The following is a 24,613-nucleotide window of genomic DNA, read 5'->3' on the forward strand; positions in this document are numbered from 1 at the left end:
CAGTTCATGTTGGAGAAAGGAACCCAATCTCTTGTGAATCGGACTATTAAGCTAAGAGTCTTAGGGGGTTTGACCAAGAAACTTGCAGCGCCGCAAAATGAATCACTTCCAGAGCTTAAGCCTCAATTAGATGTCTATCAGAAGTTCCTGGAGAATCTTAGAGCCTTCCCTACAAAGAACAAGTCTGTCCCTAATTCGCCTATACGCTACTCGTATTACAAGATTGCTAACAAAGAGTCAGAAGCTGTTAATAGGAACTTGCTAGAGTTGTTCGCTTCGAAAAAGTATTTGCCATTCCTTGCTTCAGAAATTCCAAAATTGCCTCCACCTTATGTTGCTGCAGCTGCACCGATGAATCCTAAAATTTCAGTTACTCAGTTGCTGACAGATTCCTGGTGTGAACTAAGATCTTATTACGACTCGTATGCTTGTTCCAGGGCAGCGCCCAGTGCTGCTATGGTCTCTGGGACTGAACAGCATAAGTCTCTGGAAGATAGAACTCACAAACCTGAAATTAATGTCACCAAAGAGATTCAAAAAAATTTCACCCCAATCATGATGGACCAGTTGAAAAATTTCGAACGTACGTTGAATCTGATAAGCAGGTTTATAGATTTACTTACCATTGGAAAGGCCAGGGAGTTTGCAGTGACTGCGATAATCAATAAAGAAACCAAAGAGTTGATTGACGTGAATAATCTGCAAAAATTGGCGTTTGTCCACCAAAAATCTCCTTGCTATAATGATCAGTTTATTTTGGCTTCTGGCTACTTGGATTACCTGAGAAGTGAATCGTACGTCAATGGTCTGGAGAAGGAAAAGTGGATTCAAAACAACTACTCTTTGAACACGTTATTAGAAACTTCGATAAAGGGACCACTTACGGTTATTGACGTTAAAACTAGAGGTAAACCGATTGTGACAAAGTCAAAAGGTGTACTGATCGGTCATCGATACCAAATCGGTCTTTATCGTAAATTTCTAGGGCTAATGAGTGGGGAGAACGTCAGTGGAATCAATTCCCCAATTTCAGTCGATCAAATTAATGAAACGGCCTACACCTTATTGGTTACGGATTCAGTTCAAAGAGGCTATGATGTCGATGAGCCTGTTGATCCAGTAGTAGGGCTCGTCATGCTAGCAAACAATCCTTGGATCATTACAATGCTTGAACAGATCTGTGTCAACGATTTGCTTGGTAACTCGTTGTATGACACATTTCATGCCCAACAATCCACGGATTACTCGTGGGATTTGTCTCAAGTCAATCCCAAAGACTTTTATCAGGTTCTTGAGCCGTCACTTCTTCAGAGAACCGAACAATTATTCACCAAATGGAAACGTCCTCTGTCTCTCCGTTCAATAACAGCATTAATCAGCAAATTTTATCCCCTCATATCAAAAAAGCTCTCCCAAAATACCAAAATCATGTACTATACCGACGGAGAGTGTTTTCACACCTCCAATTATTTATACAACCCCAAAGCAATTAATACCTTCATGGAGGATAAAGTCAAGTTCCTAATTGGCCAGAGGCCTCCTCGGCCGATAGAAAAGTCAGAAATACCCCAAAAATGTGGATTCTGCCGGTTTCAATCCATTTGCGAATACTCTAATCTTTACAACCCCGTCACATAGCCAAGTTTATTCCTATAATCTTATATAAATCTGTGCACCATGTATGTCAAATTGTGTTCATTACATATCCTCCATATTCCTTACCGCGTTCGTTTAACCCCAGCATTCTTCACTACGCCAGATGCCAGGCGTTGTCCAAACTTATTCTTTCCATGTTCGATAGCCTTAAGATTTATCTCCTCCCGTTGTTCCTGCAAATCGGTAGAGTCATTGTTCTTCTCAGACATAAATATGTTATCAAAGCTTTCCGGTCCAAGATTGACCTCATCAGTCCTTCTGAATATTAATGGAGGTCGTAACAAATGTCGGAATCTAATAGCATTACTCCGCCTAAGCTCTGCTGGCTCCTGGAGCCTTTGTACAAATATTGAGTTATCGTGCAAGTAAGCGAAGCTCATGATATCTGTCATTTGATTCCTCACCGGAGGACTTTGTTCAGGGATGTTTGCTGGTGATTCGTTGGACGTATTGGAGTTATTGGCGGTAATGGGGTTGTTGGAGTATGGCAGCACATAATCTCCACTTTCTGATATCCGAACCCGTTTCGTCCGATGCTGGGTCGCATCGTCACTATCGCTGTCTGAATTATCTAACCGAAGACCCATGTTTTGTGTAGAGCATAATTGAATGGTGGTTTGTTGTGTGTTTGAATTGCTGTAACCCTAAGTAAAGTTTCTCTCTCTGCATCAAAACTTTACTATCGACCACCCCACTGCGAAAAGATAAGTGGTAGTGTACCGACCGAGGTTCATCAGATGAAGTTTCGTTGGCCCTTGGGGTTTCCTTTCTTCTTTACAAACCAGCTTTCTATTCACTGCACCTTCCCTTCAATGGAGGAGTGGAGGGGAAAAGGAAGCAAGATTAACATCAGAAGATCACTAAAACTGAGACTTGTGCTGATACTCAAAGCAGGATTCGGTCTTTATGTCTTTTGAGATATCATGACTTTTCGACTAGAATGTCATCTTGCTAGGTATAGTTCCGTGTGTTCTTCTTTTTCTTTTCTCTATTAGATTGTCAGCCTTTTCTCTCGTCTTTCGCCGCTACGTCCGTTTTTATCTCATTCTTTTATTGCCGGTACACAGTACCCATTATTATATAATACAAAGTAAATCAACGACACACGGCTATATCATCATAATTGCTCCCAGTACACCAGCAACGAATCCTGATCCGAGTGGAACTAGGTTGGCTCTAGCTGCATTAACAGTGTTCACAATAATTTGTGGGGTAGTTGATGGCGTATCGGTTGAAACAACGACAATACCTGGAGTAGTGAAAGATCTATGCGTGGTGAAAGTAACTGGAGTACTGGAAACAGAGGAGACATAAACAACTGTGGATACCTTTGGAGTCTCAATGTACTCAACGGTCTTGGAAGAAGGAACCACGTCAATGGTTGTCTCTGGGACAACTGGCTTACTAGTTTCAGTGGTTTTGGTCTTTGGTGGCTCAGGAGTTTTGGTTGTCTCAGTCTCTGGGCAAATTGTAGTAACAACGGTTTCAACTCCATGTATCTTGGTGGTGTACGTAGTCTTGGATACTTTGGAAGTCTCCGGAGTCTTAGTAGTCTCAGTCTCGCAAGGAATGAACGAAGTAAGGGTCACCAACTTACTGTTGACAGTACTGACAATCTTTGAAGCAATGTACTTGGAAGTTACAGGCTTACACTTGTCGCTCTCGCAGGTTGTCGTAGTCAAAGTGACGGTGGATGGAGCAGCTTTTGATTCAGTGGTGGTCTCACATGGGATGAACGAAGTCAAAGTAACCAAATTACCACTAACAGTAGAAACAACTTCAGTGGAAATAAACTCACCAGTTACCACAGAACACTTGTCCTCTTTGCATGAGGTTGTGGTCAAAGTGACAGTTGATTGTTCAGTCACGGGAACGGTGGTAGCATGAGGAGCAGGGGTGGAAGTCTGCTTTGGACGATAACGAGTCAAGGTAACCTCCCTACCATTGACAGTGGTAGTGTATAGTTCTCCAATTATTTCGGTGGTTAATGTAGAACAGCCGGCAAGGTTGCAGCTGGTAGTCAAATAAGTACTGGTTGTGAATCCAGACTCTGGGTGCTCTGTGACAACTGGGGCGATGCCACCAAGGCCAGATGAAGACGAGCCACTTGAAGACAAGGCAGTAATCGTGCTGGCACTGGTCTCAGTAACTGTGACATCTGTAGTACATGACTCACAAACGGTGGACTCTGTAAGGGAGTTAGGGTTGGCACTGATCAAGTTAGTGGAAGAAGTGTTGGTGAAATGGAACTCGGAAGTTGCCAAAGAAAGTATTGGCAGCAAGGCCACGCTAATCAAAGTAGTGAACTTCATTTTATTTGTGATGTGGGTCAGTCAAGTGATTAGCAATTGGCCCTCACAAGGAGGACAAACATGGTTTATATAGCATTGGGTTCATGTGGTTCCTATTTGCATGGCTGGCTGGGCTTGCCATGCGTAGATCTGGTATCGCGATCTGGTTTTTTTTATGCTGACAGAAAAATGGCTGGTAAATGATCTATTTTTGTGCGATGTTTTGTCAAAAGGGGTAGTAGCGTTTTGATTACTTATGAAATTGCCTATTGTGCATGAGTACAATCCCCTTTATCTATGCATTTTGGTAGATGGCATGCTTGATAGAGAGGTACTAATAAGTAACAGGCAAGTTTGGTAGTCTTCGGGTGAGTTTCTTTTGACAAAATGTCACTAAAAAGGATCTACAAATAGCCCTATTTCATTTTGCAACATCAATAGCAACATTAAGGGCCTTGTTGTATTTACTCTTCTTCGATTATGCAACGAAATCTTTTAAGTTTGGATGGAATAGACTTGTATCAAAAGATGGCTTACTCCTGGCTCTCCGTCGTCCCTTGCGCGTCATGCACGATGCACTAACTACATGCACCTCATCACCAGTCCTATTGATTATACGAGACTGATGATTTTGGATGGATCAATTAATTCGGATGCGGGCAGTAGGACTAACAAGTATCTTATCGTGAACGCATTACTTCAAACAGCGCTGGGCTAGAAAATAAAAAGAAAATAAAAAGGGAGCAAAGGCAAGACAACAGTTGCCATGCACTTTTATGCATTCACCGTTAGTACCAGTCGAGTTTGTGTTCAAGGGGAGGGATTGATCGTAGATAACTCTTTCAATATAGGAACCACAAATATAAGTTGTAATTATCATTAGTATATCACCTCTAACCTTAAAGTCTCGTTTTATCATCGCATCATGGGTACTTGTATGAGCAGACCTGTCATTGAAGACGTAAATATCGAATCAGATGCGGGAGACCAATACACATTGAATACGGTAATTATACACCGCAGTCCATCACAACCCATTGAGGTTCCCAGTGCCAAGATTCAACCAACGAAAATTAATCGTTTACCATTTCCAGATACCGTTAAATTAGCTATGTCCGTTAAAGATTCTAGCTTGGCAGATTTGAGTTATTCGCCTAATTTACAGGCTGAACAGATAAACAATGAAAACGATATGCCTCAGGAAACCACGAGTCTTGCAAGAAAACTGAAAGAATTGACACTAAGAAATAAGGCAAAAAGAAAAGTAAGGAACTCTGATCTTTTTGGGCTTAAGGTTATTCCCAATCTTAATACAACAGTAACGACTCAGCCACTTCAAGAGCTGTCGAACAGTTATGGTAATGAAAGTCCAAGTAGAGGTACAAGGAGAAATTCAATCGAAGAGCACGTAATTCCTTCAAAGGAAACAACAGTACATATTCCAGAAAGACTCACGGATACCGTAAGAGAGTCCAATCAGGGGACAAAACTTCCCATACTTCAACCTCAGAATAGTCTAACCAGTTTATTTCATCCTAGAGAGGAACTAGAAAGACCCGGCATTAAAGTTTACAACAGGTCAGTAGAGTCATTCTGCGACTACCCGAAACTTACAGACAAAAGAAATATGTCCCACCTAAAAAGATGCAAGACCGAAGGAAGTCTAGCAACATCGAACAGTATTCCTCTGGTAATTTCTAAAATAGTTTCAATTGGTTCTCAATTATTCTATGATAGAGGATCTTCTAAAAAAGACGATTTATCTGAAACAACAATCTCTGAATGTTCGCCCAGTCCAATTGGTGACACCCAATTGAAAGACGAAGTGCCTAGGATTGCCCCAATTAGTCCCTATGATGAATTCTTGAATAACCCTACTGAATTTACATGTCGTGATTGTAATTCATCAGTTTAACGGTCAAACAGTCCGTCATCTTCACTGAACTCATCTTCGTATTCTTCTTCCTCCTCGTCGTCCATAGCTTCATCGCCATCATCATCACTGTACAGGTCAGAGTAACCGCTCTCTGAGAGAGCTTCCTCGTGAATCAATCCATCCAAACTCAAACTCATCAGATTCTCTCCCTTGGCTTGCAAACCTTTAGGAGCAACAAATCCACCCTCTATGTTACAATTTGTCAATCTAGCTTTCGTATTGACTGTGGCACCTAGTCCCACAATGCAGTTTTCTAATGTAACATCATCTGCAATGGTGACGTTATCTAAAATGATACATCCCGTGAGTCTACAACGCATTCCGACCTTGCAGTTATTTCCGACCACGGAACGCTTCACGTTAGTCCTTTCACCGATCTCAGTGTTGTTGCCGACTGAAGCATCGGCGCCAATTACAGCAGCACCTTTCTCTTTGGAAACTTGAGCACCTTGGTTGTTCTTTGCTTGTAATTTCATAAACCAACGGTTAGCCTCGGTATATACAGGTATGTTATTACATCTTGCAAACGTAGCTTCCCTGGGCATGATGAACATCCCAACTGTTTCCCTTGTTTGTCTGTGTCTCCATGATCTTCTTGCAAAGTCTCTCATAATTTTGGTTGATGATTTTGAGGCAGAAATACCACCCTCTGAGATTTGCATAATTTTATGAGAGCAAAAGTAGATGAAGGATTCCAGGAGCTTACTAGATACAATTGCTCGGGGGTAACGCCATGCCATATGTGTGCGTATTTCCAACGCCTTATTCAGTTCCACTGAGGTCTTGGAGTGCAGGTCCAACAGGGAAAAATGACCGTCTTCTTCTTCCGAATATATGGTATAGTTAGTTTTCAAAAATGTCTTTTCAACATTCTCAAAAGGGTTGTGGTGGTAGAATGCCATAGCAATGTCCGAATCTGCCCTGTTTCTATAAGCTTCGATGAGCACCTGAGGCGGCAAATCTGTAATGAAATCGCAAGGTAAAAGGACGAAGTCACTGGTCAGTCTATCTCTCAACAGATGAATAACCTCACCTGTAGTTTCCGCGTCCATGCTTAAACATTCAACTGATGTAAATGGTACAATATCCTTATTTCTGTTCTTGGCATAGTTCTTCACCACTTGGTTTACTTGGTTAAAAGATGACGAGTCCGTAACTACGATAACTTCCTTAAATGGGGCCTTGTCACACCATTCAAGAGCATATTCAATCATAGGCTTTTGGGCGACTGGTAGAAGCGGCTTGGGAACACCAGTGGGCTTTATTGCGGAGATTGGTGAAAGTCTGGCCCCTTTCCCGCAGCATATTATAGCTTGAAATTCCATTCTGCCCTTCTTGCACTATCTCAGGTTCTCCAAAATTATCCAGCTCACTAGGAGAAAAAAATGAGAGCCCAGAAACGATTATGGGTGGTACACATTAAAGCGCGATCACATCAATCTCAAACGTCGTTAGGTACTTGCCACTCTGATCAGACACCATCCACAACTCCACATCCAATGAGTGAAGAACAGGACCCTTTGTTGGCCGCTTTGAACGAGAATGACGCTCGTGGTGATGCTGAAACACAACAAGCTCCTGTAGACGAAGAAAGGGAAAGGGCTCTGATACAATTCAAGAATAAGCTCCTTGAACATCGTGATTGGGAGTCCAAGCTTAGAGAAATGAGATTGGGTATACGAGGACTGGAGAAGGATTTTCAGAAGACAGAAGATGATATCAAAGCTTTACAAAGTGTGGGACAACTGATTGGAGAGGTTTTAAAGCAGCTGACAGAAGAAAAATTCATTGTTAAAACTTCAGCTGGTCCTAGATACATTGTTGGTTGTAGAAGTACGATAAACAGAGAGAGTTTGAAACAGGGGGTGCGTGTTGCACTGGATATGACTACACTAACCATCATGCGTATATTACCAAGAGAAGTTGATCCGCTGGTGTATAACATGACCACGTTTGAACCTGGGGAAATCTCTTTTGGAGGTGTTGGTGGATTATCTGAGCAAATTAGAGAATTGCGTGAGGTTATAGAGTTACCTTTGAAAAACCCAGAGTTATTCCTTAGAGTGGGTATCAAGCCTCCAAAGGGTGTTTTATTGTATGGTCCTCCTGGTACGGGTAAGACCTTGTTGGCCAAGGCAGTAGCAGCGACCATTGGGGCCAATTTCATTTTTTCCCCTGCCTCTGCTATTGTTGACAAGTATATTGGTGAGTCTGCCAGGTTAATCAGGGAAATGTTCAGTTATGCCAAGGAGCATGAACCATGTATCATCTTCATGGATGAAGTTGACGCCATTGGTGGAAGGAGGTTCTCTGAGGGTACTTCTGCTGATAGAGAGATTCAGCGTACTCTGATGGAATTGCTGAACCAGATGGACGGTTTCGATTACCTGGGACAAACCAAAGTCATTATGGCAACAAACAGACCTGATACATTAGATCCTGCTCTATTACGTGCCGGAAGATTGGATAGAAAGATAGAAATTCCTTTGCCCAACGAAAGTGGTAGGTTAGAGGTTTTCAAGATTCACACAGCAAATGTCAAGAAACATGGAGAGTTTGACTTCGAAGCTGTAGTCAAGATGTCAGATGGTTTCAACGGTGCTGATATCCGTAATGTGGTTACTGAAGCAGGTTTTTTTGCTATCCGAGAAGATCGTGATTACATCCAACAGAATGATTTATTGAAGGCCGTGAGAAAAGTAGTAGAGACCAAGAAGCTGGAAGGAAAGCTTGAGTACGAGAAGCTGTAATTGAAGAAAAAGAGATCTGAACAGATTATAAGAGCCGTATTGTTCATTTTTTACATAGATGGAGAATAAATGGATTCAAAGATTAATTTTCGTTGACTATCTACAAGATATACATCCTAACTTCTCAAATTTTCACCGTTTCTTTCTATCACCAGAAACCTTCTTGATGTACTGCCACATGTAAGGATCTTTGATCTTATTCAAATGATCAGCAACTCTCTTACCGATAAAGTCAGCAACCTCTGCAGACATTTCTGTAATTTGTTTGCTCCTTATTTCAGCTCGTTCACGGAAGAATGCTTTCTTGGTATCGGAGTAAGGCATAGCTGGAGATTGAAGAAGTTTGAGATCCTTCTTGGTTAGGAGTTGTTGCTTTCTCTCGAATCGTGATTTACGTTTAGCCAGGGGGTCTCTAAGGTTCAAATCACTGGGGATGTCAGATTCGAAAATGGAAACGGGCTCATATGTTCTCTCTAATGCGACAGCCTCCTCTGTGCAAAACTTGTCGTCTTCTGGTTTATCTGGTCTAGGCCATGGTATAATATATTCTTCTTTATTCTTAATGCATCTATATGGCATCATCTTCTTGTAGTCTTCATCCCAGTACTTTCCTCTGAAAACTACGTCATTGGCGGCAATTTGTCTGCTTTCGCCAGAAGTCTCATCCTTAATTGTTCCCACTAGCTTGAAATACTCTGAAGTGACCACTTTAGGATATTCGACGACATGTGAAGACTCACTTTGAAGCCAGTAGTTGGGAGGGATGACAACTTCTTTAGTGGGCCCATCTTCTAACATAAAACCATTAGTTTCCTTTTGGGTCCTTATAATTGAAGTTACTGTTCCCTTAAGGGCGCCTTTGACAATCATCACCTTGTCTCCAACGGTGTATTTCCAATCCTCCAATGATTTGAATTGTTTCTCTTCTCGAACAGCAGGAAGATCATTTCTGACCGCAGGGATCTGACCTTTTCTGTTTATGTTGTCAAAATGGGCCTTGACAAGAGGATGCAACCTCTTCATGTTGGCACCATACCGTTTACTTTCCTTCAAAAGTCTGGACATGGCTATTTAGAGATCGTAGACTTTTTCAGTTGGAACTGCTAGGACGAGCGAAGTGAAGCACCCACGAAAAATTTTGGATGAGTGATTGAGTGGATTATTGCCTAATTCGGATATAGTTATACATTATTAATTCTCTGTGCAGATATTTATGAACTCCTCTTCATTGACTAAATGTGTTAATACGTTATTGCTATCAAGGGATCAGTTGGTTGTTGAAGATACTTACTTTCTCCATCTTCGTCCAAATCAAATTCGTCAATCATGGCTCGTAGTTCCTCATCTGTCAGGTTTTCCCCTAACTCCTTGGCAACTCTTCGTAGATTCTTCAAGCTAGAAGTTGTTAGTATCCTGAGATTTGGTATTCAAGGGCAGAAGAAAATTGTAGAGTTGACGATATTGTCTGGAGAGTTTCATATCTTCCATTTGCGTGTGCTTCTGCTCAACTACTACCATTAGATTCGAATTGAACTTGGATACTCACCTTATTTTTCCTGTCCCATCATCGTCGAATAATCTGAAAGCACGACGGATTTCATCCAGTGGATCTCTCTTAGATATCTTGTCCCCAACAACACCAAAAAAATCGTCATAACTGATCAGTTTCTTGTTATCCGTGTCATACGTGTGAATAATCTCCAGCACTTCTCGTTTTGGAAGATCAAATCCTAATGCCTTCAATGCTACCTTCAATTCGTGGTAGTCTAGATATCCATCGTTATTCATATCAAATAAACTGAACTGAGGGACCCTGGTGTTAGTGGCAAGATTTTAAAACGTGAATCAACTGATTCGAGAGAAAATACGTACAGCCTCTCTAATCTCCTGCTTTTGCTCATTGAGGAGTTCAAATTTCATGGGACGATTCCCTCTCTGTGTGTTCATTGTAGGATCTCCAGTGATTTGTTAGAAAGCTTCTTCGATACCAGACGCGTTCTGATAGATTAATGTTCGCGCTAGATCTACTAAGGTAATTAATCGCGAGTTCTGTATCCCTCTAATCTGGTCTACCCGCTCCTGTTAAAGATGAAAGTGGGAGAGAGAATTCAGGTGAAGGGGGTCGATGGGGTTGTAAGGTTCAAAGGCCAGACCCAATTTGCTGATGGTGAGTGGGTTGGGGTGGAACTGGATCAGCCAACTGGCAAAAACAATGGATCAGTTCAGGGAGTCCAATATTTCACTATAGGTAAACCAGATGCCAACGATACCACCAATCTCTACGGCATATTTGTAAGAAGCACCATCTTGGAAGCCCCAGATAATAGCAGGCTGAAGCAAATTGTGTCCAAACTTCAAGAGAAACTTCAAAGATATAAGGCCACTCAATTGGATCATTTGAAAGAAATAAATGATCTGAAAGAGAGGAACAAAGAATTGCAGAGTGAATTGGAAGAAGTACAAATTCAACTAGAGATGGATTTTGTGGACAAGGAACTGCTGGAGGAAAAGAATCGTGATTTGACTATTCGATTGGAGGAGATAACAGACCAATTTACTGACCTTCAAAAGGATAACAATCTACTCCAAGAAGAGTTACAATTGAACAATGACCTAGAAAGTGAGCAATCAGGACTGGATGAGGAAACTAACCATGATGCTTTGTTGAAAAAGGTCAAGAAATTTGAACTTGCACTGCTGCAACTTAAGAAAGTCTCTTCTGCTAATGAGTCGCAGTACATAAAAAGAATTGCCCAATTAGAGGAGAAACTGTCTACACTATCATCAATTGAAATCAAATATGAAGATGCTTTGGCTGCTCTTAGTGAATCGCAGGAAAAAGTAAATGATCTCAAGAATAACTTGGAAAGTTTTGACAATTCAGAAGAAGTCATCGAGAGACTTATTCAACAAAATGTGGATTTACAAGAGAAAGTCACAACCCTACAAGAATCTATTTCTGAACTGGAGCAGTTGGAGAAGTTAGACAAGGATTTGGAGGAAAACTACCTTCAAATGGAGAATGACTTAACGACGGAGATCTATAATTTGAAGACAGAAAAAGAGACACTTGCTGCAAAGCTTTCTCTATTAGAGAAGGAGAACAAAGCGCTCACCGAGGTGATTGAAACAAAAAGCACTACCAAAAGTAGGATCAACGCCAATAGTAGTGAGGTTTTTGGAAACAGGGAAAAGGACTCCCTTTTGCACACTATAAGTGATTTGAAAGCTAAGCTCTACAAGTTAAATGACGAATGTGTAGGGCATAAACTGAGTAGCATTTTTCAAGATTTAACCAGACAGGAATTTGAATCGATGAATCGAGTGATGAAACTGTTTCTACCTGCTGATGAAGATTTCTCTCTGAATACTTTGAAATTGGTATCGACGTTAATGAAGTATGCCAGGCTTTTCAGTATCCTCACTGAGGAGGAGCTATCTCCAGTTATTTTGAATCATGATATTGTATTTAGCAGACTCACTGTTGAGAACTTTTCGTTGATTAAGGAGCTGGAGATTATGTTCAGGATCGATTGTATATACTACAGTGTCAACAGCTCTTTCTTACCAGACATTTCAGCGAAGCAGATCTCAGACTCCCTTTCACAACTACTTGAGTTGCTGAAGAACTCCGATATCAAAGAGTTACAAGCAGTATTATTGCAAACAAAAAAATTGTGGGAACCATTTTCCGTTATAAAGAAGGATAACGAAGAGCAAAATATACTGATCACTCATCTTCAAACAACTCATCGACTCTCGCAAGTGTATTTAAGGAATGTTCAAAAAGCTAGAAATATGATAGCCCAAATCAAGTCGGTGAGCTCCAATTCACAACTATCCAAAATCGCCCAGTTCCATCTTCACACATCTTTGCAGATCCTTGATTCCGTAGAGGATCGTATCCTCAGTGTCTATAATGAATTTCTTCCTAACCATTTTCCTTCCCAGATAAAAACTATAAATGAAGAGATTGCCACGGACAAAAGTACCACTCAAGCTTTGCAAGGTTTGGTTGATAAAGTAACCATTCTAGATTTGAAGGGGAGCGACAATTTAGATGAAATGGTGAATTCATTCCTTGAATCGTTGAACCTAGATAATCTGCGGACACTTGAGAAATTTGTCCAGGAATGGAAACCAGTTGATCTAGGGGTAGAGTTAGAGGCCACTTGGTTGAACCAAGCAAAGCTAGTTCGTGAATCGTGGAGTCAGTTATCTGGGATCTCAGAATTGAAGGAATCGTTATCCCAGCTAACATCAGAGATGAATAATAAAGAGCAAACAATTGAATACCTTGAGCTGAAAGTGGCCCTATCAGAACAGAAATTTAAACTTCTCGTTAAACAGCACGAAGAAGAGATGGAAGATATCAAATCAAGCCATGAATTAGAGCTGCAATCCGAGAAGCTGAACAGAAATTCTAACTATCTTGATTCGGTACCAGAAACTTTTGGTGGGAAAGAGTATCTTGAACAGACAGCTCAATTCAAACAAACTCTTGACAATCTGACAGACTTATATTGTTCGGATGAAGTCCTGGTGTGTCCAGATATTAAGATTCCCAATTACAAGATTCCAACAAAATATATGGAAGAGATCAAGCACATTGGGTCGCTTCGTGACGAACTCATGGCAAATAAGTTTGGAGTTTTGAGAATTGCAGATAATAAAGACTCGTTTGGTTACAAAGTTCGACTTTTGAAGGAGACTTATGGAGAGATTTTAGAGAGATATGCCCAATATTAGACTGTAGATAGATATCAATAAGATTTCAAGGCCAAAAAAATGAAGCCCAACGCGGGGATTGAACCCGCAACCTTGTGATTAAGAGTCACACGCTCTACCGATTGAGCTAGCCAGGCAGTTTACATGAAATTGTGTGATTTTAGCTACATAAAGTTATAAATGGTATTAGGATCAGACTACAGATCACTGGTAGTCTACGTTTTTGACTGCAAATGTTGTACCAATTTTTGAACATTCATGAGAAACTGAAGATTTAAGATTAAAGTCTTAGAATTCCAATGGCTTTAGCGTATTATTATGAAGACTTTCATCTTTACTTTGCTATCAAAAGCACAGAATCCGTCCTGACGGTTAGTTGAATGCTTAGTAGGTGAAATGGTACAGATGTATCTAGTCAGCCAGAAGCTACAAATAATAGTCCTAGGCATATTCAATCAAGCCCTGAGGTTCACACTTATTTTTCACGTTGCAAGGTCTGAAAGAAAGTCATCTGAAATTTGAGATTTCTACCAGATAGCCAGGTAAATGAACATCCATGAAACCCTCATACTGGGCTACATTACGAAGAGGAATTTGCTGATTAACGCAGCCCTATAGTTAGTTGACTGTGGTAGAATAATCGTTTCCCCAAACAGGCTTTAATTTCCCTTTTAGTAATATACGCGACTATATTTCTATTGTTGTATTGACGTCTACTAGCAATAACAAACTATCGTTGTCAACAACACGCACCCAACAACGCTGCAAATCCTAAGCGATAAGCTGTTCAGTTTGAAAGGACTGCAAATACACAATAAAAAGGCTTAGGGAACTCTTGGAAGCCCAGAAAACTTCAGTTCCACGCATTTCCACCAACTATTGGAGACCATTTTCTCCAGTCTGTCATAGGAACGGGTATAGATTTAACGGTTAGATCGTCCCACGAAGGTTATCTTCCTCCGCTTAATTTTGCTTTATTCAACAATTATTGTAACCGCTTTAGGAAACTGCTAAACATTCAAAAGAAATTTCACCAGTCGAAGGTATAATATAGCACTCATGTCTGTCAACTTGGAAGAAGCTCGTTCCTCCTTAAAACCCCCAAGAAGTAAGGACAGCAAGGCTGAAAGCATTCAGGCGAGAACAAAAACCGGTACTCTAATACAACATTTTAACTCGGTGGACCCAACAGAATTGGAGAGCCATCTACCAAGCCAAAGTATGTCCTCCCCCATAGTCAATGAATCTCCTAGGAAGAAGACCCTTACTAGGAATTCAGCGTCTGCCAAAAAAACAGATAAAAAAGAAAAGAGTTTGTTCTCCAGAATTAAAGAAGTGACTAGGAGCAACAGCAAGACAAACCTCAAAAGAGAAGCGTCCAAGTCCAACATTTTTTCACTAGGCAAAAACAAAAACAATAATGAGGCACCCTCCAAAGTGGTGACACCAGAGCAAAAGAAAGTGTCTAGTGCAGAGGAAGACGAAAACTCCAATGCCAACAAAGAACTGCTGTTTGAGCATCCAAAATGTCAAATGTTGCTATATGAAGGAAATATTGACCGAAGGACACCTGGTAACGCATCTGCCCGAAAAGGAAAAACAGTTGGTCAAGGAAAATTCAAAATTTACAAAATGCTTAAGGATGCACCATACATGAAGTGTGGTCATGTTGTCTATCCTTTACTGCCTAAACTAAGGATCATTAGAATTGCCATGAATCAGTTTATCTTCCCCATTCACAATCCCGAAAGATATAGACAATTGGTCATCAACAGTGATGACGGAGAAGTGCTGGACAAGTTGGAACTGACTTTTTCTCAACTTTGCCAATACTCTACTCTTTTTTTCCCTGTTCCTGCCTATAGCGAGAAATCTGATGATGATAATGACGCAACAGAGATAATATACGATAATGAAGAGGATGTGAACCTGAATGTATCTGGCGATATCAAAGATTTTAACATTATCAAGATCAGCTCATCGACGCCTAAAAAGCTGGAGCGAGATCTCTCAATCAGTAGTGATATGGCGTGTTTAAGTGAACAAAAAGATCAAATAGAAAAGAGTCAAATGAAAAGGGTACAAGAGTCCAAAGTAACCAAACTGAATCAAGAATATTCAAATTCTACTCTTTCATCACTGGAAGAAGAATTGAACATGTTTGAAGGACAGCAGGCTCCAACTCTGACAACCATTGGTGTTTCTCAACAGACAGCAGAAACTGCAACCTACGTTTCTGCAGCTTCGACACTGAAAAAGGACTCATCTTTGGAAAATAGCTTTACTGACACTGCTCAGCAAACTGATCAACTTGACGAGTCTTCAAGAATCCAAGAGCAAGACTCCACCACAATGGACGAATCCGTTGATACAACAACTGGTTTTGAATCTACAGTTCTCTCATTCGACTCCTTAAATGGAGAAAAATTCTCATCCACTCTCAGAGATTATTTGAGCTCTCAAAGAAGTGCTAGCACTATCGTTTCTGCTGGTGATTCTTCCGACGGACGCACACTCAGACAGTACGGGTCAACGCTCTCACTGGATAAGACCTACGTTTACGACTTACTAAGGGGCAACCGTACCAAAGAAATACTGGATCTTCAATTCAGCAGCCATCCTTCCATCATTGGTAAGATCTGGCATTAAAAAGACAATAAATAGGACCCCTTGCCCTTTCTTTCTTAATTGACTGTAATACTACTGATTTCTAATTTCATTACATAATCACAAGATTCTGCCGCCCAATATCCAACGATTGAATATGTGTACCAACCAATAAAATCGAAGGCTCCCTTGGTTCCTTCATCCATCAACAATTTTTCATAGTAATTCCAAGGTTCTACCACGTTCAATCGATTCCAAACACTGCAAGATCATGTCAACTCCCAATCCTAGTCCTCTTGGAACCGATATATCCAAACTGGCCATTCCCACATTGCCAGGAAACTTTCCTCCAGAGACACAGAAGTCTGGATTTTGGTCATCCAACCCCATTTTCTACTACCTGAACAACGTTTACTCTTCAGTGTCAGAGCACCGTCAGTCTTTGAACTTGGTCAACCCAGGGGTCTTTGAGAACCTCACAAAGGAAGTCAGCCGTGATGTTTTCCTCAACCAATACTTTTTTACAGGACTGAGAGCAGACCTCAACAAGGCCTTCATTATGAACCCAGTGTTCCAGATTTCTCATGCTTTGTCTATTGGATCCGAACAAATCCCACCATATGCATTTAGTGCCTTATACGCCAACGACAACCTGTTCTTGCAAGGTAACTTGGACAACAACTTTTCATTGTCTGGTAGATTACACTACGGATGGGATAAGCACAACATCACTAAAGCAACTTTGCAAATTGTTAAGGACCAACCAACCATGGCTCAACTGGAGCAAGACTACCAGGGTAATGACTTTTCCTTCAACTTCAAGGCTTTGAACCCTTCTATTCTAGACGGCCGTTTTACCGGTGTTGCCGTTGGATCTCTCCTACAAGCTTTAACCCCAAAGTTGGCCGTTGGTCTGGAATCTGTATACTCTGTCCAACATCCTTCTTACCCAGCTGAAGCTGCTGTTTCTTATGTTGCCCGTTATAACAATACTAACTGGATTGCTACCGCTCAGTTGCAAGCTCAAGGTTCTTTGAGCACCTCTTTCTGGAGAAAGGTTACCGAAAACGTGGAAGCTGGTATTGAGACCAACTTACAAGCCACTATGAAGCCTTTGACGGACCCAATCATGGGTGCCCCAGTTGGCTTTCAGCCAGTTATCGAGGGAACCACCACTCTTGGTGCCAAATACGAATTCAGACAATCTGTATTTAGAGGCCAGATCGACTCTCAAGGTAAAGTCGCTTGCTTCTTGGAGAAGAGAATCCTCCCTACTGTTTCCATTTTATTCAGTGGTGAGTTGAACCACTTTGACAACACTTCCAAATTGGGTCTTGGTTTGCAATTGGAGAGCGCTGGCTCCGAAGAACTGATGAAGATGCAACAAGGTTTGATTGATCAGAACGGAAACCCTATTCCTGGAGCTCCTCAGACTTTATAAATGTATATATTTAATGCCGCCTTTTCTACTTAACTGTGTGATCACGCTTCATCACCATCTCCCTGAAATCTAGTAACTCCTGTCTTTTCCTAGTTATCTTCTCGTCCAGCTCTCTCAGCTTATTGATTCTGCTTTCACTGCTCTCTGAAAGCCCCTCAACGTTATCCAGTAGACCTCTTATTTTGGAAATTTGAGCTCTTATCCGACCAGCAGCATTGTCAAAATCCTTCGGTTCGATTTTTCCCAACTTGAGTTCTTCTATTAGATCTAGCAAAAGTGGTAGCAGTTCTACTTTCCGAATTTCTGTTAAAGCGATGTGCTCTTTCTCCAATTGATCTACTCGCAATCTGGTTTCTTCGTCAATGTCGACAGTGGCAGGCTCACTTTCAGTGCTCCTGATGCTTCCCTCCACCGAGGTAAAATCCTTTTCTATTTCGTATGGAGTGCCCAACTTACTGGGTATTTTCACCTGGGACGTGAACATCTGAAATGACCCCGATAACGTAGATTTCTTATTCCAGTTCACTGCCCTATCTTGTATCAAACATCCAGAGTAGCACAATTCGAGCACATCTGCTAGACGGAAACACGCTAGAACTTCTTTATCCGAAGTGTCTTCTTTATTCACCAGCGTCAATCTGTCCATTCAAAATAGGTGGCCATGTCTTTGGAGAACCCCAACCTTCTACCTTACTTCAATCCGAAAAAGGAGAGGCGAGTGGCTTTTATAACAGGCGCCAACAGTGGCATTGGTCAAATGACCACGTTGCATCTCTACATGCATGGTTACATTGTCTATATGGCAGGACGAAGCAAAGCTAGGGTTGATCAAGCAATAAAGTTTGTTCAAAAGGAAGCACGACATAGAAGGTGGCTTCCTGACCAAACGTTTGGGGAACTGAAGTATATTCACCTCGATCTGATGAATTTGAAAAGTGTCGAACGTGCAGTCGTGGAGTTCAAGACACAAGAAAAAGTGTTGCATCTTCTGATCAATAACGCAGGCGTGATGGCTCTTCCTTTCTATTTGTCTGGAGACAAATTTGAAGTGCAGATGCAAACAGACTACGTGGCACCGTTTCTCCTTACTCAAAGGCTAGTGCCCTTAATGGAAACCGTTTCAGATCCAAGGATCATCTATTTATCTTCAATTGGCCACAACTTTTGTTTTCGAAGGTTCTCTCCAGATTCACAGTTTGTGTACTGGCCTAATATAATATTCACATGGTTTCGATATGGCTTGGCCAAAACTGCCGGTATTCTCTACATGAAGACGTTAGCCATTCAACATCCAAATATTCTTTGTCTTTCTGTCCATCCTGGATTTGTTATGAACACTAACCTGTTCAGCCATTTCACAAGGCTGCCTTTAATTGGCACATTTTTCTGGTTAGCTTTTCAGGTGTTTGGTTGGATTTTTGGTGTCTCCAATGAAGATGGCAGCTATTCAACTGTTAATTGTGCATTATCACCTAAACTATCTGCATCCTCAGATAACGGTAAATACTTTACTACTTATGGCATAGAAACAACACCCAACAGGGTCGCACGAGACTTACAATACGGCAAAATACTATGGGACTGGACTCAACAAGAATTGCTCAAGAGGGGCTATAATACTTAGCTCTCGCTTTATAATAGCTATTTGTCTAACTACAAGTTTTTAATACTAATACCAGGTTCTCCTGGAACAGCACTGTCAACAACCTTTCCTGTGGCAGTAATCTCTATATCTCCTCCGGTCTCAATATCCTTACCAATCTTAGATCCTGGTTTGAATGATATAACTTGAAATTGCTCTACCTTGAGGATAGCTGGACTGCGCTTCAAGTTATGCAGAACACTCTTAATAGTTTCTTCTTCGTTGAAGGATGCTTCTCTATTGAACACAACTTCTGGTGATTCTTGTTGCAGACGTTGCTTCAAAATAGAGATAAATGGCATAGCACGTTTTATCTCCTTTGGCTCTATCTTCTCTCTCAAACTCTTGGTATCATCTAACGTTTGTTGCTCAAAGGCCTCACGTACTAGCTCAATAAATTGAGTTTGCCATTCAGGGAAGGTAGAAGCAACATACAAGGTAACCTTGACAGGTTTAGATGGGTCTAATTCTTGTTTTCCCTTCTTCTTCTTTAGTCCAGCACCTTCAACCTCTCTGATGGACCGTTGCAGGTCCTTAACATATTCTAGCGCACTCGTTACAGAAACGGCGACAGGCTTTGAAGCTCTTGGGAAAGCAGCAAATTGGACAGAGCCTTTGTTCTGCAAAACTTCACGGTAAATGTACTCAGCAAAGTGAGGAGCAACTGGAGCAAGCATCAATACCTGGGTCTCAATGTATCGAAGAACTAAGTCCCTGTGCATGTTTCCAGCACCGACAGACTCTCTATAATAATCACGAGCCGTCTGATAATCGAACAGGCCGTATTTTAAGGCAGATTTGAAGTTGGTCAGGGAGTATTGTTCGTACGTCTCCTCGATCAGTCTGTTCATCTCATTCTCAAAGGCAACATCAAAGAACTTTTCAATTGGACCGGATCTGAGAGAGTCAGCATTCTTGACAATTTCCTCTGCCCATTCTTTGAAGGTAAAGAGACGAAGAATGGCGGCGTTGGCATTGCTTTCATCAAGATTGGCATCTTCCGTTGTATCACCAGCATCAGCTAAAGCAATACGAGCAGCATCGGCACCAAACTTTTCAACTATTTGGTGCAATGTCATGAAGTTTCCAGTGGATTTTGACATCTTGGCATTGTTTAGCATTAAATGACCATTAGCACGGATCCCTTTGGGCCAGAATCTCTTGGGGAACAAAGCTGTGTGAACATAGATACAGAAGGTCAGATGGTTAGGAATCAAATCTTTACCAGAAATGGAGATGTCTAGGGGGTAGAAGTACTCAAACTCTCTTCTCAATTTTTTCAGGTTCTCCGCTGGAATGTCGGACTTGATTTCTTCAGTGCGGCAGAAAATGTAATCAAATACATCGTCGGTCATTTGATCAGCAGTAATTCCTAATGGACCGACCTCCTTACCATAGTAATCAGAGTGGAGCAGGTGGCAGAATGTGTAGAAAGAATGGTAAACCGTAGAGTCAGACAATGACTCGACAAGGTACTTCTTGTCCCATGGGATACGAGTACCTAAACCGTACGTTCTTGACACAGCCCAGTTCTTCAGCCAGTTTAAGACACCTTCAAAGGCATGCTCAGTTTCAGGACTGAACAGGTTCATATTGTCAAGACATTCAAGTGCCAGCGCCTTCCAACTTTCTTCACCATAGTCCAGATACCATTGGTCTTCTAAGGAAACAACACATTCATCTCCAGAACGAGACATGACAACTCCCTCGGGCTCATTGTAGACGAAAGCAGTGTTCTCCTCAAGCATTTGGTCTCTGACTAAGCGCTTGGCATTCTCAACCTTTTCACCAGTGAATTTACCATAAATCATAATACCGTTGTAGAAACCTTCCTTGTAAGCCAATTCCTTGGCCTTTGCCAACTGAACAGCGTCTTTTGGCGACTTGATTTTGAGTTCGTTTACGAGATATTCAGCACATTTGTCACCGTACTTCTCAGTTCTAATCAAAGCGACAAAGTCTTCAATAACCCATTCCTTCTTGATACCATAGTACTCTGATTTGTGGGCTAAGTCCCTGGTGTTGATGTAGTCATCGGGAGAATCAGACGGAACACAAGTGACGACACCAGTTCCTTTGTTTGGCAAGATGGTATCCATAGGCAAAATTCTGAGTTCTTTCTCAGCAGCCAAAGGAGCAGTGATTTTAGAACCGATCAAAACGGAACCATTAATTTGAACCACGGGCTTGTAGTAACCACGTTGAGGTGTGAGACCTTGGAAGGACATATTCTTGAACGCACGTTCAGTACAAATGTAAAATTGCCCTTGAGCAGCTTCAAAAATACCGTAATCAATCTTTTTTGAGACAAAACAACATGTTTGACCGTACATAGTCTCTGGTCTCAGTGTAGCAGCTACCAAAAATATCTCGTTAGAAGCGAAGTCAAAATTCTTTTGTTTCAGGTATCCCTGAGCTTCGGGAGCAAATTCAGTAATCTTGATTTTTATACAGGTGTATTCTTGAGGAGTGACACCTTCACCAGACTGTCTGTCGTGATCCATACAAGGTTGACCGTCTTTTTCTGAGTAAATAGTGTATCTCTTACCAAATTTGATCTTTCCATCTTCCTTTAGTTTGTTCATTTGCCACCTGACAAAAGCATCATAATAGGGATTAAGGTCAGTGGTGATCATGGAACGACGCCAGTCAACACGGGCACCAAACGAAGTAACATCATTCTGACACAAGGGAGGAAAATAAGTTAACCAATAGTATGGGTCCGCAAACTTTGGAATTTCTTCATCTGGAATACCCAGCTGCTGTAAGATTTCAAATTGAAACTTACTTCTGCCCTGTTTGGCTACAACCTTGGATTTTTTAGCACTGAACTTCGACAGGTCATCTCTCTGCTTAACCTCTTTGGGGGCAGGTTCTTCCTCCTCCTCAGCATCAGCTGGGAATCTGGAAAAGTCCTCACCAAACTGCTCAATTTCTCTGGCCAACTTGTCAGCAGCGGCACTGATTGGCATACCAGTACAGTGGAAACCAAGTGGGAAAAGAGACTTCTTACCAGTCATTCTTTCAAAACCGTTAGCAAACTCAACTTTAGATAAAGTGAACCCATGACCAGCGTGTAGGACACCGTTCATGTAAGGATAAGCCATTGAAGAAAAATGTTTTGGTCTTCTTCTGTGTAGTTCGTCACTATCAATACCGTAAGGTTCTTCTTCAAAAGTAGGTGCATCTACCTCAAACACCTTTTCATCTTGCCATATTTTCTGATACTTCTTTTCGATTTCAATCAAGGCATCCCTACGAGAGGTCTGTTGATAATGTTAGTGATCTAGAGTGGTAAAAAAAATTTTCAGGTCGTGAATTCGAAAATTGCAAGCCATGAAAACTGTTCACTGTTTGGTACCAACTTACATTCTCGAGGACGATGGTCTTGGACTCTGGAGCACTCATACTCTATGAATTAGGAATAAACAAATACAGTCAATTGTAGGTCCCCCAGTGATATTAGTCTAGTCTTAGAAAGAAGATCGGTTCGCTAGACGGATATTAGAGATGCGAGGGTGAAGCTCGAGGAAAGCCAGTTTATTACTCGAAACAGATATACGTTGGATTTGATATATATGGTATACTTATTTACAGATTACTCTTTAGGTAAATGCATGCGGAGGAATCTGTCCCTGTTGATGAGAGCTCCTGAAGGCTTGAATAGCAGCTTCATAGTTCCAATGGCTTTGCTCGCAAAGCATCAACGTAAACTCGGGATTGAGTTTGGTCTCCATTAAAACTTTGTGGGCCAGTTCTTGCTGCTGAGGTGTAAGATTAGTATTAAGCAGCTGGGAGGTGGGTTGTGGCTGTGTATTCGGTACTTCAGGGTGAACTGCTGGATGTGTAAGTGGTGTGGACGTTCTGGATATTTCTGTGGAACCAGCGGCTGAAGGAGTAGTTCCTACAGCTGCTTCTTGATTCCTTTTTGTAACTACCCAGGCGTTCGTAGGAATGTGTGGCCTTATCAACAGAAGATCAGATGCCACTATCATTGCTCCATTAGGACCAAAGACAATCACAAAAGTACGGTCAAATGAACGCTTGGACAGAGAAGATCTTTGGCCTTTATAATGAGATCTTACACCAGATTGAACTGGTTGAACAGGTGCAGCCGTTTCCTCAAATTCCCCGTGTAGTGATACAATGATACCGTTTAGTTGTGGAAAAGACCAAGATTCTATAGCAAACTGATCTATTTTTTCTAAAAGCTTGTGTGATGTCATTGGAAGACAGTTGAACAGTCGCAAAATTTGTTCTTGACCAACTGCTAATCGTGACATTCTAGATTTTTCATTTGAAATTCTTGTCAAATTACGAGAATTTGAAAGATAATATGACCATGAGTTGCCACTAGGAACAGTTGAATTGCCTGTAGGATCCGGAGAAGGATGTGCAGTGTCGATTTGGAAGGAGAATTGAGACTCCGGTGCGTATAATTGAAGTAGTTGGTCTCTTGCAGAATCCCATAACTTTAAGTAATTAGTTAAAAAGTTTGTTGCTACGCCTTGTGTGGTCTCATTCTCAAAAAACATGGATACGGTAGGAGCTGGAAATTTGAAAATTGTGGACACTTTATTTTCATCTCTAACATATTCACCATCCAACATGATTAAACGCGGAAAATGTCTGATTACCTCCGATCTGTAGTTACGGTCCATCGATTGAGTTGTGAGAGGGTTATTCATTATCACCAGTTCTCTTAAACGAGTGAATTTGTGTCTGCAATTTTCAAAGAAACGAACCTTCTGAATGTTATTATCCTGCAGGGACAAATTCTTCACACGTGGAAAAGTACTGCCTAATATGGATAGATAAGTATTTGAATCGTTGATGTTGTTATTGGCCATGCTAATAGTATCAACTTGCAAGTTTTCTTGCGATGCTAATTTCATTAAGGCAGGGAACATCTTGGAAGAAGTAGAAGCTGATGAGAATAAACCCTGGGAGACTAAAGTTGGGTCGTTGACCATATTCGTCAGGTCCAAAAAGCGAATTTCGGCATTATAACGACTCAACAGAAACTGTTTCAACAATTGGATAGTACGGGCAGTATCTGGTGAACCAGCGTTACCATTTCCGTTAGTGCTAGTGTTAGCTGTGATTTTTAGACTCTGGCCGGCAAATTTGACACCGTTCCAATTAACCAAATCAGTGGCGTCCTTCTGGGTATTTACCGTAGCCTGTATCGTTCCAGTGTGATCCACAATGACATTTTGCAACTTTATCCTGGTTTTCCTTGCGATGAAAGAAACAAGGTCATCTTTGGACGCGTTGTTCCAGTTTCTTATTTCGACAGTAAAAGAGGGTTGTGCTGCAAAGGATTGGTGGCTCGAGTAGTTATTACCTCCGTTGAACTGATTTCGTCCATAACCTCCTCTTCCTCTGCCTCTGTAACTCATTGGTTAAGTGGAGAAAAAGACTAGTGGGTTGGTTTTTTACTTGGGCCAAATGCTACAACGATACTCTCCAAATTTTCGCTAAAGGGAGTCTCTTCCGCCTAGAAACTATTATCCCAGCCACGACCTTTTTCAAAAGGCGAGAAAAATCGCTGAGATCCCT

General features: G+C 41.3%; 15 protein-coding genes across 15 annotated transcripts; 7 read left to right on the plus strand and 8 right to left on the minus strand.

The window, feature by feature from the left end:
* Positions 1-6: 6 nt before the first annotated feature.
* Positions 7-1,638, plus strand: PAS_chr4_0382 (Mitochondrial protein of unknown function; the record flags this gene model as incomplete). Its single annotated transcript, XM_002493764.1, has 1 exon — positions 7-1,638. The coding sequence occupies one exon, from the start codon at positions 7-9 to the stop codon at positions 1,636-1,638; it is 1,632 nt and encodes a 543-aa protein (XP_002493809.1).
* Positions 1,639-1,718: 80 nt separating this feature from the next.
* PAS_chr4_0383 (Hypothetical protein) lies at positions 1,719-2,243 on the minus strand (the record flags this gene model as incomplete). Its single annotated transcript, XM_002493765.1, has 1 exon — positions 1,719-2,243. The coding sequence occupies one exon, from the start codon at positions 2,241-2,243 to the stop codon at positions 1,719-1,721; it is 525 nt and encodes a 174-aa protein (XP_002493810.1).
* Positions 2,244-2,765: 522 nt separating this feature from the next.
* On the minus strand, positions 2,766-3,968 carry PAS_chr4_0384 (Hypothetical protein; the record flags this gene model as incomplete). Its single annotated transcript, XM_002493766.1, has 1 exon — positions 2,766-3,968. One exon carries the CDS (start codon positions 3,966-3,968, stop codon positions 2,766-2,768), a length of 1,203 nt encoding a protein of 400 aa, XP_002493811.1.
* Positions 3,969-4,872: 904 nt separating this feature from the next.
* Positions 4,873-5,862, plus strand: PAS_chr4_0385 (Hypothetical protein; the record flags this gene model as incomplete). The annotated part of the gene is made up of 1 exon (XM_002493767.1): positions 4,873-5,862. The coding sequence occupies one exon, from the start codon at positions 4,873-4,875 to the stop codon at positions 5,860-5,862; it is 990 nt and encodes a 329-aa protein (XP_002493812.1).
* On the minus strand, positions 5,859-7,208 carry PAS_chr4_0386 (Gamma subunit of the translation initiation factor eIF2B; the record flags this gene model as incomplete). The annotated part of the gene is made up of 1 exon (XM_002493768.1): positions 5,859-7,208. One exon carries the CDS (start codon positions 7,206-7,208, stop codon positions 5,859-5,861), a length of 1,350 nt encoding a protein of 449 aa, XP_002493813.1.
* Positions 7,209-7,382: 174 nt separating this feature from the next.
* Positions 7,383-8,633, plus strand: PAS_chr4_0387 (One of six ATPases of the 19S regulatory particle of the 26S proteasome; the record flags this gene model as incomplete). The annotated part of the gene is made up of 1 exon (XM_002493769.1): positions 7,383-8,633. One exon carries the CDS (start codon positions 7,383-7,385, stop codon positions 8,631-8,633), a length of 1,251 nt encoding a protein of 416 aa, XP_002493814.1.
* A 132-nt stretch (positions 8,634-8,765) lies between these two features.
* On the minus strand, positions 8,766-9,698 carry PAS_chr4_0956 (uncharacterized protein; the record flags this gene model as incomplete). Its single annotated transcript, XM_002493770.1, has 1 exon — positions 8,766-9,698. One exon carries the CDS (start codon positions 9,696-9,698, stop codon positions 8,766-8,768), a length of 933 nt encoding a protein of 310 aa, XP_002493815.1.
* A 176-nt stretch (positions 9,699-9,874) lies between these two features.
* On the minus strand, positions 9,875-10,580 carry PAS_chr4_0388 (Mitochondrial ribosomal protein of the large subunit; the record flags this gene model as incomplete). Its single annotated transcript, XM_002493771.1, has 3 exons — positions 9,875-10,028; positions 10,180-10,436; positions 10,506-10,580. The coding sequence occupies 3 exons, from the start codon at positions 10,578-10,580 to the stop codon at positions 9,875-9,877; spliced, it is 486 nt and encodes a 161-aa protein (XP_002493816.1).
* A 141-nt stretch (positions 10,581-10,721) lies between these two features.
* Positions 10,722-13,382, plus strand: PAS_chr4_0389 (Large subunit of the dynactin complex; the record flags this gene model as incomplete). Its single annotated transcript, XM_002493772.1, has 1 exon — positions 10,722-13,382. The coding sequence occupies one exon, from the start codon at positions 10,722-10,724 to the stop codon at positions 13,380-13,382; it is 2,661 nt and encodes an 886-aa protein (XP_002493817.1).
* Positions 13,383-14,420: 1,038 nt separating this feature from the next.
* On the plus strand, positions 14,421-16,010 carry PAS_chr4_0390 (Hypothetical protein; the record flags this gene model as incomplete). The annotated part of the gene is made up of 1 exon (XM_002493773.1): positions 14,421-16,010. The coding sequence occupies one exon, from the start codon at positions 14,421-14,423 to the stop codon at positions 16,008-16,010; it is 1,590 nt and encodes a 529-aa protein (XP_002493818.1).
* Positions 16,011-16,239: 229 nt separating this feature from the next.
* On the plus strand, positions 16,240-17,409 carry PAS_chr4_0391 (Component of the TOM (translocase of outer membrane) complex; the record flags this gene model as incomplete). The annotated part of the gene is made up of 1 exon (XM_002493774.1): positions 16,240-17,409. The coding sequence occupies one exon, from the start codon at positions 16,240-16,242 to the stop codon at positions 17,407-17,409; it is 1,170 nt and encodes a 389-aa protein (XP_002493819.1).
* Positions 17,410-17,434: 25 nt separating this feature from the next.
* On the minus strand, positions 17,435-18,055 carry PAS_chr4_0957 (uncharacterized protein; the record flags this gene model as incomplete). The annotated part of the gene is made up of 1 exon (XM_002493775.1): positions 17,435-18,055. The coding sequence occupies one exon, from the start codon at positions 18,053-18,055 to the stop codon at positions 17,435-17,437; it is 621 nt and encodes a 206-aa protein (XP_002493820.1).
* Positions 18,056-18,070: 15 nt separating this feature from the next.
* On the plus strand, positions 18,071-19,033 carry PAS_chr4_0392 (uncharacterized protein; the record flags this gene model as incomplete). The annotated part of the gene is made up of 1 exon (XM_002493776.1): positions 18,071-19,033. One exon carries the CDS (start codon positions 18,071-18,073, stop codon positions 19,031-19,033), a length of 963 nt encoding a protein of 320 aa, XP_002493821.1.
* A 29-nt stretch (positions 19,034-19,062) lies between these two features.
* Positions 19,063-22,459, minus strand: PAS_chr4_0393 (Cytosolic leucyl tRNA synthetase, ligates leucine to the appropriate tRNA; the record flags this gene model as incomplete). The annotated part of the gene is made up of 2 exons (XM_002493777.1): positions 19,063-22,317; positions 22,421-22,459. 2 exons carry the CDS (start codon positions 22,457-22,459, stop codon positions 19,063-19,065), a joined length of 3,294 nt encoding a protein of 1,097 aa, XP_002493822.1.
* Positions 22,460-22,656: 197 nt separating this feature from the next.
* Positions 22,657-24,453, minus strand: PAS_chr4_0394 (Poly(A)RNA binding protein involved in nuclear mRNA export; the record flags this gene model as incomplete). Its single annotated transcript, XM_002493778.1, has 1 exon — positions 22,657-24,453. One exon carries the CDS (start codon positions 24,451-24,453, stop codon positions 22,657-22,659), a length of 1,797 nt encoding a protein of 598 aa, XP_002493823.1.
* Positions 24,454-24,613: the final 160 nt, after the last annotated feature.

Source organism: Komagataella phaffii, chromosome 4 (assembly GCF_000027005.1).
Source record: "Komagataella phaffii GS115 chromosome 4, complete sequence".
Classification (NCBI taxonomy): domain Eukaryota; kingdom Fungi; phylum Ascomycota; class Pichiomycetes; order Pichiales; family Pichiaceae; genus Komagataella; species Komagataella phaffii.